The 14260-nt window shown below is 39.0% G+C and overlaps 1 protein-coding gene and 1 long non-coding RNA gene across 4 annotated transcripts in view; one reads left to right on the forward strand and one right to left on the reverse strand.

Annotated features, from left to right (window-relative positions):
• Window positions 1–14260, reverse strand: part of LOC142603196 (uncharacterized) — a 42262-nt gene that overhangs the window by 23950 nt on the left and 4052 nt on the right. The window contains exons 2-3 of one of the 3 annotated variants that reach the window (XR_012837083.1): window positions 3998–4125; window positions 1874–1940 (exon numbers count right to left, since the gene is read on the reverse strand). This is a non-coding gene — a long non-coding RNA (uncharacterized LOC142603196). Of the gene's footprint in view, window positions 1–1873; window positions 1941–3997; window positions 4126–11861; window positions 11926–14260 lie in introns of all 3 variants that reach the window. The other 2 variants (XR_012837084.1, XR_012837082.1) reach the window with 2 other exon arrangements.
• On the forward strand, window positions 2827–6803 carry TRH (thyrotropin releasing hormone). The gene is made up of 4 exons (XM_010298267.2): window positions 2827–2918; window positions 3006–3057; window positions 3941–4152; window positions 5368–6803. Exons 3-4 carry the CDS (start codon window positions 3957–3959, stop codon window positions 5952–5954), a joined length of 783 nt encoding a protein of 260 aa, XP_010296569.2. The 5' UTR covers window positions 2827–2918; window positions 3006–3057; window positions 3941–3956; the 3' UTR covers window positions 5955–6803.

Consider the following 14260-nt stretch of genomic DNA (forward strand, 5'->3'; position numbering starts at 1 on the left):
AATTCACAGTTTGGTTTATGATGGTTGGAGAGTCTTAAAAAGAAGGTAACCAAGGGTTAGGTGACAGACTGGGCATTGACTGCACAGTCTCATACATTGGCCATTACTGCACATGCACTACAAGACTCAGTAAGAGGCTTCTGCATGGAGCAGCTCCTGCTGTATCTAAGCTGGAACTACACATGCAAGCCTTCTGTGCTCTCCAGATTTATTTCAGACTGGAGGGAGAACTACACGCTAATACTTATTTCCAGCTCATAATTACATATTATGAGGATTTGCACATTGGATATATATGGCAAATGCAGATTTATTAAATTGCAGTCATACAAAGTCCCAAAACATAAGTCTTAGCTATACTGTCATTTCTAGGTAGCTGAGAAATTCAGTGTGTCAACTGAATGTATCACAAGTGAAATCTGACTCATTCACTCAGTGCTAAAACAAAATACATTCATATGGGAGGCTATTTTTAATATCAAATTCTTAGCTGTTACTTGAGTTAATTTGCTCATATGATTTTCTATATGTGAAAATGTTTCAGCTGTTTAACCTTCTCTTTTCTCGTCTATGTTTTTCAAGAGCCATGCTTCAAAGTGTGAGAAGATTTTTTGAAATTCAATTCAATATGAGGATCATTTCAAGTCAGAGACAGACAAGTTCTAAGGCTCACCCCACTTAAATTAAAGGAGAAATGTGGCTGATTTCAGTGGACTCTGGATTAGGCATTTTGTTAGGCCAAATCTGGGGCTAAGCTACAGACAGCTATTGCTTTGTTAAACAAGCAACTCTGATATTAATGAAAGCATTTAAAACACTTTCCAGCATTCCTTACATTCCTGTCAAGCCCTAGTGCATTGCTTAAAACTAAAAATACATAGGAACTGTCTTCACAGGGATCTTTGCTTTGGATGAGTGACTTAGTTGCCCAGTCATTGTTTACTGGCTCACTATAGTAAATTGCCTGTTGATCTTTGAATTGAATTGCCTTGCAGATCTTTGGTTCTGATGCCTACTCAGGAAAACAATATTGATATGGTCTTAGATTGGCAAAGACAACATCTTCATAAATCCACAGATTTGTTCTGCATATAAGGTGCATGATGTCTCAAACTCCCTTTGAAATCCAAACAAGAAGGAAAATATATTCCATTTTAAATATAATTGTTGTATATGCAGTTATAATGCAGTTATAATGCCGTAAGCCCCAATCTCTGTCCCCACTGCAAATCTGGAGCAAGTGCACTGACATCCAAGACAAATTACATCAGGGTAATTAATATCAAAAAGCACATCTATATACAATTACTGATACATTTTTCCTGAGATGTTAAGACAAAATTCAGGAGATGACCACATTCTTATGGAATAAGACTGAGGTAATGGCTGCATTCCACGGAAGTCACCTCACTAAGTCAGCTTTCATTTCCTAAAGAACTGAAAACAAGATTCTTCTTGTGTATTTTCTGATCCATCATATAAAGTTGAATGGGGTGGGGGGGAAAAAACTCTGTAAGATGATGAGTTTTTGTTAAATTCTGATGGGTAATAAGTCATGTTGATAGAGAACAACTGACAACCCTTTTTTAGTTTTATATGGTATTTCCATCACATGTTCAGAAACAAAATGCCTTTTGCCTTAAGGAAATTTTACAGGCTACATAAGGACCCACATCATTACCTATAAGCATAACTGATCCACTTTTAAGTGCAGTGCTTTTAAGAGTATCCCAAAAATGCCTTCTGTCTCAGACTGTGCACAGCACCCTAGAGAGCTGCTAAAATGCCAGAGTCCTACCAAGAAAGGTGTTCTCAAGCCATGGTGACAGGTTGTTGGGTTTTGTCACTACTTACTTCTGAAGACAAATTTTACCTTAAACACTTTGATGGCAGTGATGAGAATGACATACAAAGGTGGGTTTGTGTTCATGACAATGGTACTAAATGGGAAAGCAGAAAAACATCAGCTTCACATGGTTGAAACTTTCCATGTAGTAACAATAAAAGAATCCTGAATTGCTTCAATACTGTGAGCAATCCGTATTCCAGCTTTAGTTCTACATACTGTCACCAGGATCACTAAGATTATAAAAGAATCACTAGCTCTTTATCTGTGCCCCCTGCATGATCTGGTTTTAGTGGTACTGTGTGGAAGACTATCTTAAATAGACAGACGGGTTAAAGGAGAGAGTCTTATTTTTAGTTAAACAGTGTAATTTTTTTTAAGCACATAGCAGCAACATAACTGCTGTTTTAATATCTAATGCTATGCACCCCATATTCTAATGTACTGTTTATGCCAAGAAAATACGGAATTGTGAGCCAAAAACTGTATAGTGTCATTCTGAATAAGAACCCATGGTATAAACTTATTTAAATATAATCCATTACATTTTTTAATTGTTTTTCTTCCTTAGCTTAATAAATTACCTCCCTCTCTGCATTTGCTGCACAGTGCTTGCTTAATAAAGGAGACACAAGCTTCTTTTTGTTAAGCAGAGAAAAACCTCCTTTTCTCAATGCTGTGTTACACAAAATTCAACATAATCTCTTTAGAGAATGGAAAAACAGCAATTTCTAGGAGTCAAACATGGATTTACAGAGGTCAGCAAATAACTATCAGAGTTTTAAAATGCATTCAAAATGCAGATTTCTGACATCAGTAGAAAAAAAAATAAAACAACACATCATCCAAATTACCTCACAGCTATTTGCATAAAGGGTCCAGAGGCAGTACAGTATAAGTACGGAGACACAAGCCATCCAAAGAGAACTTAGCAACAGTTCTATTGGATACACACTGTGTGTGTCTGTAGCAGAAAAAGGGCAACTTTCAAGCTCAGATGTGCAAACAGCTTTAAAGGACTAAACAATCTCTTGGCAGAGGCATCAAGCAAAAATCTGAAACTGCAAACCAGGTAACAACAAATAATTTCCTTTTTAGCTGATTCTAACTTTCCTTCTAAAGATTGCTCTTAGCCAAATAGCCTATGTGATATTCTTAGGGCTGTTACCTAAGGACTTCATCAGAAGTGACAGAAACCTGCCAATAAGACGGTAATAAACTCATTCTCTATTTTAAAAATTTGTACTTCATGAAATTGTGCATTTCTTTTATATTCTGAAGATATAATTAAGCTAAATGACTGCTATACTAGAATTAAAGATGTGTTCCATTCTACTGAAGGAATTCTGCTTACTCGAAAATAAATCCATGATAAGTGCATTAGGAATTCCAGTGCTAGCTAGAAGAAATAGAAGAACACTTGTTATCTGGGCAAGAGGTAAGAAAGGATAAGATTATTATTATGTCTCTGAAAAACATATGAGGTGCTTCCCCAATGCAAGAAATCACCCTGACCAACAAAGCATAGCTATCTTATTATGTTGACAAATACACAGACACACAGCTACTGTAAATGTATAGAAATAGATATTAAAAAAGTAATGGACTATTAAAGTGGGGGTTTAACTAAAGGTGGAATGAAAGTATTATTTTAGAATGAACCCTTAGCAAAGAGAATTGCCTGGTGGAGATTGTTAGTGCAGGTGTATGTGTGAGTACCTCACGTGGGTCAACACTTAACACAGAGTTCAAGAGTGAAATTATTTTTGCCTCTTGGCAGAAGGCAAAGCAAAATCACTGGCTTTCAGAACTACCTGTGCATCAGCAAGTTAGGTGTTCAAAGTGTTCATATTTATTCTGCCAGAAAAATGAACAAGTGCCTGGTTTTAATTATGAAGAATTTACAGATTCTTTGAAGAATATAAAGTAAACTGAGAGGTTAGTAACAAAAATGAGGAAGGATCCTCATAAGAGACTTCAATCCCTACAGCAGTGCCATATTTCTTTTTCAGTGTCTGGAAATATTGCTATTATTGCTAGGTTTGTTTGCTCCATCCTCCTCCCCTGCTGTTCTCTCTCCCATGGAAGTTGCAGGAACCCCTGTCCTATAATGCCATCTATCCAGCTGCCACTGCTACTCCTCTGCCTGACCTTGTGTGGTGTTTGCCTCAATGAGGGGCAGCCCCTTCCAGAGGGAAGTGAGAACATGGGAAGCAGTCCCCTGGATGACATCCTGCAGAGATCTGAAAACCTCCTTCTTCAGTCTGTCCTCAAGAAAGCTGAAAAGGAAGAAGAGATGAATAAAGGTATATATAACACTGAGGACATCCATCTGGTGATGCTGGCATAGTACTTGGCTGAGATCATTAGATCCAATGTATAGTTACCAGGTTCTAATGTGTATACATTTATTACTCTAAGGGGAGGGGAAGGATAGGATGTCTGCTGCAATACAGTGACACGGAGTTCTCAAAAGATACTTTCTTCTCTAAGATCCCCCCATTTAGGCAATGCTGTACCATCACTGAGCAGTTGCTGCATAATAAGAAGGTAGAAGCCAGCCACAGAAAATTTGTCTCCCTGGCAAGTACTTCCCTAGGGAAGCTCTAAGAGGACAAGTGGAGGACACTCCCCAGTTGTGGACCCTGTACCTAACGTTAACTGGAGGTGGGAGTGCTGCCATTCATCACTACCTCAACCCACTGGTTTCTACATGCCAAGAGAGGCGGGCTTTTCTGTGGCTGGGAATGCAGAGGCTGCTCTAGTGTCTGCTGCCTCCTAGCTTGCAGGTGCACTGCTCTCACTAGTCACAGCAGTGGAAGCAAATCAGACTCAGGGATTGCAAGGAGCAGCACATAGGTGCCTGGCACTAACAAGGAGCACAGAGCCCTTTCAGAGCAGAAAGAGGACCTGGCCCCAAGTGCTCATGGAAAGAGCCTTCGTCCCTCTTCACATGAATGCTGAGAGTTGGTTATCACCATCCAAGACATGAAATACCAATAAGAGCTTCAGAATGAGTAAGAGATACTAATAAAGTTACGATTAGTAGTTGGAAATACTGAGATGGCTTTCAAATGTCAACATCCCTGCTTCTACTGGTGTCTCAGCCCTATCCTTGCCCTGTCTCATGCCGATTTCCCACTCTTTCCTATACCCAGCTTCTGTAGCTGATTTCTTCCAGCTGCTTAGCATCTTTTACTCATCACCTTTACCTGAATCTGACACATTTACCTGAATCAACACATTAGGCTTTGTCATTGCCTGTCTTCCCATTTGGCTACAGCCAGTTCCTAATGTGTTAATCCATCCTTGCTAAAAATGTGCTAAAAATGTGCCAGAACAGTTTTGACAGATGCCACCCAGAATGATCAAATTCAAGACCATACTGTTAACTGTACAATTAAATGGGCATAATAAGCAACAGATTATGATCCTGCACCATAGAACTCCACAAATTCCCATTTCAACTTCCTTAGTGAGGATTATGGAAGCTCATTAACATTATTCTTTTCCTTGGACAGAATCCAATGCCCCTCTGCCAGAATGGCTTTCCAAAAGACAACACCCTGGGAAAAAATACTTAAGTGACCTGCAGAAGAGACAGCATCCTGGAAAAAGAGATGTTGAGGAAGATACATCTTACGGACACATTTTGAAGAGGCAGCATCCAGGGAAAAGAGAGATAGAAGACAACATTGATGGCTATCTGGAGCTGAAAAAGCGACAACATCCTGGCAGAAGGTCATTGTTGGATCAGCATGCTGACATCCCGAGTACACAGCTAACCTACTTGAATGAGCTATCCAAAAGACAGCATCCAGGCAGAAGGTATCTGATGTACAAGCACCAGCATCCTAACAAAAGAGGCTGGAACGATGAGGTAGACCTAAATGACCAATATGGTGAGAAACACCAGCACCCTGGAAAAAGGCACTGGAATTCTGACAGCCCAGATGATGCAGGCCTGTCCAACTTTCAGGAGTCCTTCACCTGTAACAAAGGCAGCTTGTTGCTTGATTTAGTAGAAAATGTTAGCAAAGACAGGGTAGAAAAAAACCGTCAGCACCCAGGAAAGAGATCAGCATGGGAGAGTGAAACAGAGGAATGAGAAAATAATTGTGTATCATTTGCATTTGGTGAAGTAAACTGCCAGATCACTAAAAAAATCTGTTCATTCCCTTTTGGCCTCCTGCTGCTGACCTCTGCACCTATCTGCATTAGTGTTCTCATTTAAGTTAATGGCTTTGTCACACACTTAAAGTAAAGGAACTAAATGACCCAGGTGAATGTGACCGGCAAGTACTAGAGTCTTCAGCTCCCCCACTTTATGAAGTTAACAGTGCTCATTTCCTTATGGGCCGAGACCCCAGAATAATCCCACTATGTGTATAAATTTTCTGTTCCCAAATGACTAAAACAGGCTCTTAAATATCTGTTCTGAGGCTACTAGAGTAACTATATGGTCTCCTCTCACATCAGTGAAATCAGTAAATAGAGAGGGAGAAAAAAGAACAACATATGCCAATTATTTCAAAATGAAATTGAATAGGTTTTCACTTCTAAATGATATATTAATGAGACCTGAACCCTTGTGCACTACAATCTGTCCAGACATAAGCACTGAACAGATAGGAACTGTTCCAACTGGAACAGATTAGATGACTGACTTCATAGTTTGACTTGGAACTGGCATATAAAACCCCTTTTCATCTAAGAGGCTGCACAGTGCAAAGGGTTAATGCATCCCAGAGCATCTCAAAATCCCAAGTTGAGAACCTGACTGTGTACACCCCATACTAGAACTCCCACCCTGGTGTGTCCACATTTCAGTCATGCCACTTGAAATTATGCCTTCTCCTCAGACATTTAAAAATTAAACATGCAGGCATCCTTTTCTTCCAATAAGGATTTCTGATTTCTCCCTTCTTAAAGGAATGCTTTTACTTTCCATGGTCAGACTCCCAAAAGTGTTTATTTGATATGAATGATTCAATAAACATCAACAGTCAACTTTGGGTGTCCTTATTCATTGTGCAAACATACCATAATAGAATAAAAAAACATAAACCCAACCCAAGCTAAATAAAATTAAACAAATTAACATCAAAGGTGTTTTTCTAGGCACAATCTTCTTGCATGCTGGTGGTCAGCACGTGTTCATACATAAAACAGGTTTGCTACCGAAGTGGAAGGATGATTTACATATAGATTCCCTTTTAAAATCTACCTGTATGATACACAAAATTATGCATCTGTGCTGTGCATCACTTGTTTTGTATATTCTATTCTTCTTCTTATCATCCTCCTCCTCCTCCTTTTCTGTCCTATTAAACTGTCTTTATCTCAACCTACAAGTTTTACCTTTTTTTCTTTTCAATTCTCTCCCCCATCCCACTGAGGGGGGGGAGTGAGTGAACAGCTGTGTGGTTGTTTTAGCTGCCTGCCAGGTTAAACCACCACAATAAGCAAATGAGCATGTTTTTCACTGACAATTTCCTTCTCAATACCATCAAGACACATTAAGTGCCTTGAGTGTTCCTTTTAAATACGATTGTTTCCCTACTCAGTGCCTCAGAGCACTTCCTCAGTTATAGAAGTTAGTTTTGCCATATGGTTTAGTTACCCTGAACAAGAATAAATAATCATCTCAGTGAGTTTCACTGAATTAGATGCTGCCAGGCTGATCAACACATGGTTTATCAAACAATTTCTAACTTTGGAGATAATATGCTCTTTAACATATGTGACAAGTGGCTGACCTCCTCTATTGACAGGGGTTTTCTAATTAACAAGTGCTGAAGAAATCCACAGATGAGATAGCTGGGAACATTCCGTACACTTCAAATTCCTTCAGCACACTTTCTGTATATGTTCGGGTTTCATTTTATAAGGGAAAAAAAAGATTTCTCTAAAGAACACCATTTCATGTACCATTTGCAGCAATGAACGAATGCTTCTTAAACCTCAAGGAATACGCTACACAAGACTACCACCACTTACTATAAAAAGTCCAAAACAAGTGAAAAACAGGAAAGAAAAAAATACCAAGTGGGTAAACATGGGCAACAGCAAAAAATGCATCACAGCTCCTGCAAGACAAGGATGCTGCTGTGGCCGCTACAAGAAAGCCAAGGTGGGGAAGGGAGAGAAGCATGAAAGCCCAAGGTCAAAGTTTTTAATGTGCAGCTGCAAACAGCTGGTTCAAGCTATTAGGTTACTGCCTATAAAGTCTACCATTCTGTGTAAATCCCAGATGCACTTTATTATCAATAAATCAATCACTTATTAAAAAGGAAAGAGTGTGCTCTCCTCTCAGTGTGGCCAATGAAAAGCTAGCACAACTGATGTTATGTAACTCTAACTTTTCCATCTTCTGTAGTTTAGGTTCTGAGTGCTCCAGTATATTCAAAGATACCAAGTTCTGCCAGGGGCTAGTCATCTGTTTAAAAGCAAGACTATCACTATTATGATTTTTTAAAGGAATTATTTCTATTGGGTTTGAGTTGTTTTGTTGGGGTTTTTTGTTTGTTTGTTTTAAAGACAAGCCTGAACTGACAGCACTTTATAGTAAATCAGATTTATCACGTCATTATTATCATGCCTGCAGTTTTTAAAATTTGCCTCAGTTTGGAGCTGCTGAAAATGCACTCGCCTGGCTGGGAGAGGCACAATGTAAGCAGATACTGGGAGAGCTCTGATCCATTTAAATTACTTTAAAAAAACCCCAAACTTTGTTACTCCAGCAAAAGGTCTCTGGAAAATGACAGAAATGCTCTCAGGGATTCCTGGACAGGGGTAGGACCACATGTGAAAGATCCCCTTCCAAGTTGTGTAGTCCAGTAGCCAGTTTAAAGGACAAGACACCGATTTCCATTCAGAGAAGCACATGTACAGGTCCTGATGCTGGCCTGACATGTCCATGAACAGAAAACACAATAATTTGGAGACTGAAACATGAGTTGAAAGTCCTCAGCTTCTGTCAATGACCTGGGTTTGAAAATCCTAGAAACTCAGAGGATGACCCTGGAAACAGAACTGAATACAGGACATTTTCTGCATCATATTTCCCATGTATATAACAGTCAAAAGAGCCAGCAAATCTGCTACTGAGGCACCATAAAAATCCAGCCATCATTGCCAACTAGCCAGAAAAGTGACAGCCCTGACAGAAGTCCCAAGAGGATGAAGTAGGATTCTTTTAACCTTCCACAGATATTTGTCTCATTATAGCTAGTTATAGTTCTCTTTAATCCTGGGGTTCCTGCACCTACGTGATTATTCTGATTATGCTAAAAATGGCTCATGGAGCTACACTATCTCTGAAAAGACTTGGAGATAGAGCTACAAGTGCAATCTAGGAAAGAATAAAATTTATCACTGAAATTTTGCAGGTAGGTTAGAACTTGCACCTGGTAGGGATCTCAAAACTTTATTCAATAAGACTATATACCAAAAGGGAACAAAAATCCTGCTTTTCTCTATTTTATATTAAATTTTCCCTTTAAAACTTTCAAAAGCTAGCATTTACTTTCAATGGAGAAAATTACTCAGTCATTCTATTACTTGCATAAAAGACTGTCACTCAAAAAAAGGAAAGAGAGGGTTTTCACTGAGGAAAAAGATTACATATTTTAAGAGTTCTCCTACTCTTTTTAAGTAACTCAAAACAATATTCCAATCTTGCAAAAAAAATTCACTCAGATTTTTGTTTTAATTGAAAGTACATTTTCTCTCAGTATCCGGATGAAAATTTCACCCCTCTCAGTTTCTTCCTGTATTCTGCAGTGTTGCAGACATACCACAATTAAGTACAACATTCTTTCTCCTACAGACATCAGAAGACCACCTGCCATTTGTGATTTGACAGTTTTGTGACTATGAAACACACATAAGCACAAGTTCTGAAGTTAACTATCTGTCAGATTTACATACACCCTAAAAAAATTTTGGCTCTGGAGTTTGGCTAAGGCCAACCAGAAAAGAACCAACTTCTATGCTATAATGTTCTGCTGCTTTGGATAGTGGATATAATGCAATCTCTTAGCAACATGAACTACACAGATATGTACTACTTAGTTATAAGGTAAGAATTTGTTAATTGCACATCTCTCACCATCTTATTTTTATTGTGTACCTTCTCCTCACTGTCATCTTTTATTAGAATTTAACATCCATGCCAACATCTACGCGTTACTAGCTTTGCTCAGTCACACACATAAATGTACTTGCATATTTTGATAACTGCAGAACAGGGCCTTTAAGATGCAAAGGTCCTTGAGGAAGTGCACTATCTGTGTGTAACACAGTCCCTGGCTCTTCAGGAACGATAACAAATCAATAGCAGACTTCCAAAGGTCATGGAAGTCAGTGGAAAAATCTCCCCTGTCCTTTTCAGAAACTGGATTAGGTCCACAGAGCAAAGCTGTGCACTGGCCCTAATGTGACACCACAGCCATGCAAAATCTTACTTCCAGCTTCAACTGAGACTAAACCAACTGTGCACAGATGAGTTCTTCGGTTACTCTACCGCAGTTTCATGTTTCTGGCACGTTACCAGTTACTGAGACATAAGGGAGTTCGATTCCTAAAGAGCAACTTTTACAAATGTCTTCAAAATGAGCTTTGTTTTCAATGGGAGGGGAAAGCTGATGTGAACAAGCTCTATAATTAACATTTCCTGTAACTATTTTCAACTCTCACCATTACTGTTCTGTACCCCCTCCCACACACTTATCAGCCTCCACCTCTTTGCTAACCCACTGTAATTAGCATGTACTGAGTGTTTCCAAGGGACATGTGGCCCCAACAAACCCCTTTATTACTACTTTTAATGACTCATTAGTTGGAGAAAGTTTGAAAACAACATTACCGTAGCTGAAGTAGAATCGCCGCTTGCCTGGTAACTCAGTTAACATTAAACAGTCAGCTGTAATTTTAAAGCATCAGTGAGGACATTGCTATGAATAAAAACTATGATCAAAAGCAGTCAACTGGAGAAGCACTGCAGAAGGATGAGACTGGGTGAGGTCTAGGCTGTACGGAGACATGACACAAAAGATGCAGACAGGGAAATCTTTCTGGTTTTAGGAAATGGATATGTGGACTATCTGCATTACAGTACAGAAGTCCTGTTGTTCCTCCCAACAAGAACAGCATGAACTCCCCATTCCTACAGGGTAATGAGGAAGGATTCAGGTTGAACAGAGACACCTCTGATAAAAACAGATGGGGAAGTTCCTTGAGAAAACTGAGTCATCTACCTGCCTTGAGATTACTTTCAGATCTGTGTGAAGGCATCTGTGGTTTGTTTGCCTTGATGAAACCACTGCAGCTTAAAAGTCCTAAGAAGGAAACCCAGAAAAGGACATTTATCAGTTATCTGCTTACATGAGATGAAGGAGCACAGGCTGAAGGAGGGTAAAGCAGCACCAAAATCTTACTAGATTACAAATTGTATTTCTATGCTGGAGCATGATATTGATTCCTGACAAAGATGGGGCATGTCAGATACTAATATAATGGATTGATCCTAGCCAAAAGGCAAAGACAGCACTTGAGTTTATTTCAGCCACTTTGGTTTGAACTGACAGCCAGTGATTTGGACAAGAAAGCAGTACCTCACAGACACGCTGGCACAGCAAGTGTTGAGTGACTGAAGGAACACCTTCCTCATTTACTCAGAGTTAACATACACTGCATGTTCTTCATGTTCACATGAATTGGAAAGACGGAAAATCTGGACTTAATAAATCATTCAAATACTCCTGCAAAATGGGATGGAGGTAAAGCAGGATCCAACTTGCCATATCAAAGGAAGTTAGTTTATTGCCATCTTCTCTCTATAATGAATATCCTAACTGAATATAATTGAGTACGACGCAGCATAGACTCTTTAATAGCTGATTGGTATAAGGAAAATGTGAGCTTATGACTGGGCAAACTAGGCAGTGACCTGCTTTGAAGAGGTTGCCTGAAATATGATTGCTGTTTTAAACTACTTTTCACAGAAACTTACGTTTCCAGCATAAGTTCCCTCTTGATTCTGAAGTTGGTACTGATGTGTGGGGTTCCTGAAGAAGCTATGGTAAAAAGAGAAGAGGAGGAGGAGAGACAAAAGCCAACACAAATGAAAAACATAGTAAGACGTTATGGCAGGTTCTCTGAGCCAAAGCAGTCAAGACAAAAAGCAAGCTCTTTGAACAAGCAGGTGTTGTGGAAGAAGACAGCAACAACAGCCCTGCAAAAAATCACAAATCATTCACTGTCAAATACCCACTGCTGAGGGTATTCCATTATTTATTTTAGACATGCTGCTTTCAAGATGGGAATTGGTTGCTGTACAAAATTGTAGGGGAAATAGAAGACAAGAGAGGCTACAGGAGACAGCACCCAAATATGAGCGTGTCTGAAATCTGAAAGGAGCCCTGAACGTAATCTAGACATTGCGGCATATGGATCCTACATTTAAAACACAAAGGAATTCTGAATATTCCTGTCTCTCCTCTTTATAATTCACCTACTCTACATAAAAGTGGTGCCGTTGCACAGCACTCAGGACTAATATGCCAGATTCTTCAACAGTGCTAAAGGACCAGACAAACTTGTATAGATGACTGGCCTGCCAGTACTGAAGCAGTTCATAGGCAGATCAGATAAATGGGGCTCGACAAGTTGTCAGCTGCAGCTCTTACAAATCATCATGCTGCCAGTTTTGATTGATGAGTCTGCAAACACAGGAGGAATCATGGGTTTGGCATGGAAATGTAGCTTCTATCCTCTCTACACAGACTAATTAAACAAATTTGTTTTGTATCAAAATGTTTACTACAAGCAACTTGAGTATATGGAATATATGAGTTTTATTAAAAAGAACAGTGATATGCAAATTGTTTAGTTCTTGGAACAAAAAGAAAAATACAGAAAATTTTGGGTTAGATCCACCTAAACAAACAAACAATCAAAGTTTTCTCAGATAAATTAAAATCAAAGATAATTTTATGTTGTAGGAAGAATTTTGTGCTACCTATTTCAATGTTAGGAGATTTAAAATTAATTTTTAAAAAATTTATCATTAAATTATAAAATTTAATTTAGGCCAATTGTAAACACAGCATCAATTTAAATTAACTAGCTGTTTAGTTTAGGGAATACTTAGGAAGAACATTCTGATTTTTCAAAGAACATTTTGATTTTCTACTCTGCTTCTGCCCAAGTGTCTATATTGAACTCAACACTGTTAATTTTCAGATATTTTAAACTGTTTTATTCAGCAAGTAAGCCATATTTGTGCAAAAATGTTCCACTGCATTCCTTGAGAAGTAGACAGGCATCATCAGCAGTTACTTCTAGTCTACATTTACCTCTCCTGTGCTGGGATCAGATTCCAATATTTAACATTCCAAATGGCACTGAAGATATTACAAGAAGTCGAAGAGCACACATGAACCTAACCGGAATACATTTCTGACAGGACTGTGCCATGGCTACAGGGCTGACTGTGCCCCTCTTCTCAGTTGTATTCCCACTGAAATCTCTCCTCTTGGACATTAGTAGCAATGACCAACGTAGCAACAGACCAGGCCCTAATATTCACTGTTAGAGTTATTACAACAGCTCATAAACGTATTTTACAACTTACTCAGCATTTGCAAAGGACTTTGAGTGTGGCAGAATAGGCACAGTTACATAATAGATGTAGGGTTTTGCAGGCTGAGCTTTTATATTCCAGTGGCAGAAGGGGGCAGTACACGCCTGACTTTGGAACACATTCCTTTCCTGTGCTGTTACTCTTTTACGTTGATTCACAATGGTAAGCCATTACTGATTCAAATTCAGTCCCCAACATTTCAGTAAGGTTTAATTTCTCCCCAAATACCTCTCTTCCTATTGCAACTAGCTGGATGAAGCTAAATTAATTTTTGAAGAAGTGCAAACTTGATTGCTTTAGACTGACCTGGATTTTTTCATTTTGTGTACACTCTCTGTGTGGCAAAGTATTACGAGCCTGACTAAGTGACAAACAGCCAAACTTTATTCTCCTTTGCACCAGCACAAACCTAGATTATGCTCCACCTCTGTAAAGGGATACAGGGCCCTCAGGGACACAGGAACCCAAATTTCCCTTCGGGAGTGAACGGACACCATTCAACGCATCACTACATCTGGCATGCTAACTTTGTATTATGAATTCTGTAATTCTCTCTGAGAGACTCCCAATAAGACTCTAATACTCTCACAAAGATCCAAATCATATTCAACAGGTGCAATCACTTAATGGGAAATGAGTTCCTCGGGAAATGCTGAAGACCATTTATATTCAGAAACATGCAAACAAATGGCATTTTTCTTTCAAAATGTCAATTGAAATTTCTCTATTCAAGAGTGATTGACACAACATGATGTTTTATAAGTAAT

This window comes from Balearica regulorum, chromosome 10 (genome assembly GCF_011004875.1).
Source record: "Balearica regulorum gibbericeps isolate bBalReg1 chromosome 10, bBalReg1.pri, whole genome shotgun sequence".
Classification (NCBI taxonomy): Eukaryota; Metazoa; Chordata; class Aves; order Gruiformes; family Gruidae; genus Balearica; species Balearica regulorum.

Bases quoted from the DNA above. Each gene is read 5' to 3' on its own strand.
- TRH (XM_010298267.2), top strand. From the start codon at position 3,957: ATGCCATCTATCCAGCTGCCACTGCTACTCCTCTGCCTGACCTTGTGT. The intron at 4,153-5,367 runs GTATATATAACA...TTCCTTGGACAG, and splicing joins GGAAGAAGAGATGAATAAAG to AATCCAATGCCCCTCTGCCA.